This window comes from Cherax quadricarinatus, chromosome 94, assembly GCF_038502225.1.
Source record: "Cherax quadricarinatus isolate ZL_2023a chromosome 94, ASM3850222v1, whole genome shotgun sequence".
NCBI classification, from domain to species: Eukaryota; Metazoa; Arthropoda; class Malacostraca; order Decapoda; family Parastacidae; genus Cherax; species Cherax quadricarinatus.
Genome location: NC_091385.1, coordinates 10,934,582 through 10,937,081, shown reverse-complemented (window position 1 = coordinate 10,937,081; position 2,500 = coordinate 10,934,582). Strand labels below are relative to the sequence as shown.

At 38.6% G+C, this 2,500-nt stretch overlaps 1 protein-coding gene across 2 annotated transcripts in view; it reads left to right on the top strand.

The window, feature by feature from the left end:
* Nucleotides 1-1,430, top strand: part of LOC128700858 (copine-8) — a gene marked incomplete at its 3' end in the record, with an annotated part of 117,417 nt that extends 115,987 nt beyond the window's left edge. For both annotated transcript variants that reach the window (XM_070104768.1, XM_070104767.1), the window contains 1 exon segment: nucleotides 1,308-1,430. In XM_070104768.1, coding sequence (XP_069960869.1) covers nucleotides 1,308-1,430 — 123 coding nt within the window.
* Nucleotides 1,431-2,500: the final 1,070 nt, after the last annotated feature.

The following is a 2,500-nucleotide window of genomic DNA, read 5'->3' as shown; positions in this document are numbered from 1 at the left end:
TACGTGATTTCCAGCTGCTTCCCTATATACAGTCAGGACACATTGTCTGTGGTTTAGGCTTGAGGGACTGACCACCTCATACCAAGGCTGATAGACTTCAACTGTTCTTTCTAGTGTTATATTTGTCTGTTTTTGACTGACATATCCTAATGTGCAGATGAAATGTTTGGGTAATAAAGATACTTAAATGTTGCTCATTTGTCATTTTCATCAAGAGTTAAGGTAATGAAAAGATTGAAAATTGCATAAATAATAGCACCACTGAGTAAGGTATGGCATGCATTGTTATGGAGTTATAGGACCCACTAAATCCTAGCAGTACCTGGGTCAGTACTTATATAGCAGGTAATTATGTTATTTGTAATATCTAGTTGTAATAAACTGTTAGGAGCACAGTTTGCTTATCCCCATAAGTGTGATCAAATCTTAAAAGAAAATCAAGGCAGTTTTGCCTCCAACAATTCAGTATAACTAGGTATTACAAATAAAACCATTTCCTGCTATATAGGTATTTACCCCAGTATTGCTAGGATTTGAAGATTGTGACACTTATGCAACATATGGGAATCTTTATTCAGGAATAAAGATTCCCATATGTTGCATAAGTGTCTCAATCTTCAACTTGTCGGTTTTTCAAACCATTCATCATTGCTAGGATTTAATGGGTCCTATAACCCCATAACAGCATCTACAAGACAACTGGAGTGTGGGAGAGCATTTATGTCAAGTGAGAGACTAGGCTTCCTCTGTAAAAATGATAACTAATTACAGTGAGAGATTTGATGTGCAAAAAGGCCAATATATATTTTTCCCTAAATTTGTTGCATGCTGTACTGGTCTTCCTCTCATGCATTATGAACTTTGGTACAATACAGTTTTTCAATAGTATTTTATTAAAAACATATTCAGATTGGTGTTACTCAGAAGTCTGCTGTATATGTATGTTGTGTACAAGATTATAATAATAGAATAACTCTGACCTCTTGTGTCTTGATGTCCCAGAATTTATCAAAAATTTAGAAGAATAAAAAGGCACAGTACCGTGACTGAAACAATTCACAAATAACTCGTACATAGGAGAAGGAAACTTACAGCTATGTTTCGGTCCGACTTGGACCACTAACTAGGCAATGGTCTAAGTTAATGGCCCAAGTTGGTCTAAAACATCACAAGTTTCACTCTCTTATGTGCAGGTTATCTATAAATTGTAGAAAAATTTACTGTATAAATTGTGTATTGGTTTATAAACATAGATTCTTTTGTATTTACCACATGTAGTTTTTTATGATACTGGTCTTTTGTTGCAGTTGGTTTGTTTGGTCCAACCAACTTTGCTCCAGTGATCAGACATGTGTCCAAGTTTGCCCAGTCTCACCAGGATGGTAACAACTACTTTGTTCTCTTGATCATCACTGATGGCATCATCTCTGGTAAGATTTCCTCACACTCTTTAGTGTCACATTATAAATACTAGTGGTTATTTATTTAATTATTTATTAACACACTGGCCGATTCCCACCAAGGCAGGGTGGCCCGAAAAAGAAAAATTTTCACCATCATTCACTCCATCACTGTCTTGCCAGAAGGGTGCTTTACACTACAGTTTTTAAACTGCAACATTAACACCCCTCCTTTAGAGTGCAGGCACTGTACTTCCCATCTCCAGGACTCAAGTCCGGCCTACTGGTTTCCCTGAATCCCTTCATAAATGTTACTTTGCTCACACTCCAACAGCACATCAAGTATTAAAAACCATTCGTCTCCATTCACTCGTATCAAACATGTTCACGCATGCCCGCTGGAAGTCCAAACCCCTCGCACACAAAACTTCCTTTACCCCCTCCCTCCCACCTTTCCTAGGCCGACCCCTACCCCGCCTTCCTTCCACTACAGACTGATGCACTCTTGAAGTCATTCTGTTTCGCTCCATTCTCTCTACATGTCCGAACCACCTCAACCCTTCCTCATCCCTCTGGACAACAGTTTTGGTAATCCCGCACCTCCTCCTAACTTCCAAAATACTAATTCTCTGCATTACATTCACACCACACATTGCCCTCAGACATGACATCTCCACTGCCTCCAGCCTTCTCCTCGCTGCAACATTCATCACCCATGCTTCACACCCATATAAGAGCATTGGTAAAACTATACTCTCATACATTCCCCTCTTTGCCTCCAAGGACACAGTTCTTTGTCTCCACAGACTCCTAAGTGCACCACTCACCCTTTTCCCCTCATCAGTTCTATGATTCACCTCATCTTTCATAGATCAATCCGCTGACACTAATGGTGTTATTATTTATTTATTTAGTTATTAATATTATTATTATTGTTGTTGTTATTATTATTCTCCATGGGGAAGTGGAACAGAATTCTTCCTCCGTAAGCCATACGTATCATAAGAGGCGAATAAAATGCTGGGAACTAGATGCTAGTAACCCCTTCTGTATAAATTATTAAATTTAAAAAGAGAACTTTCCTTTTGCTGTTTAGGTCA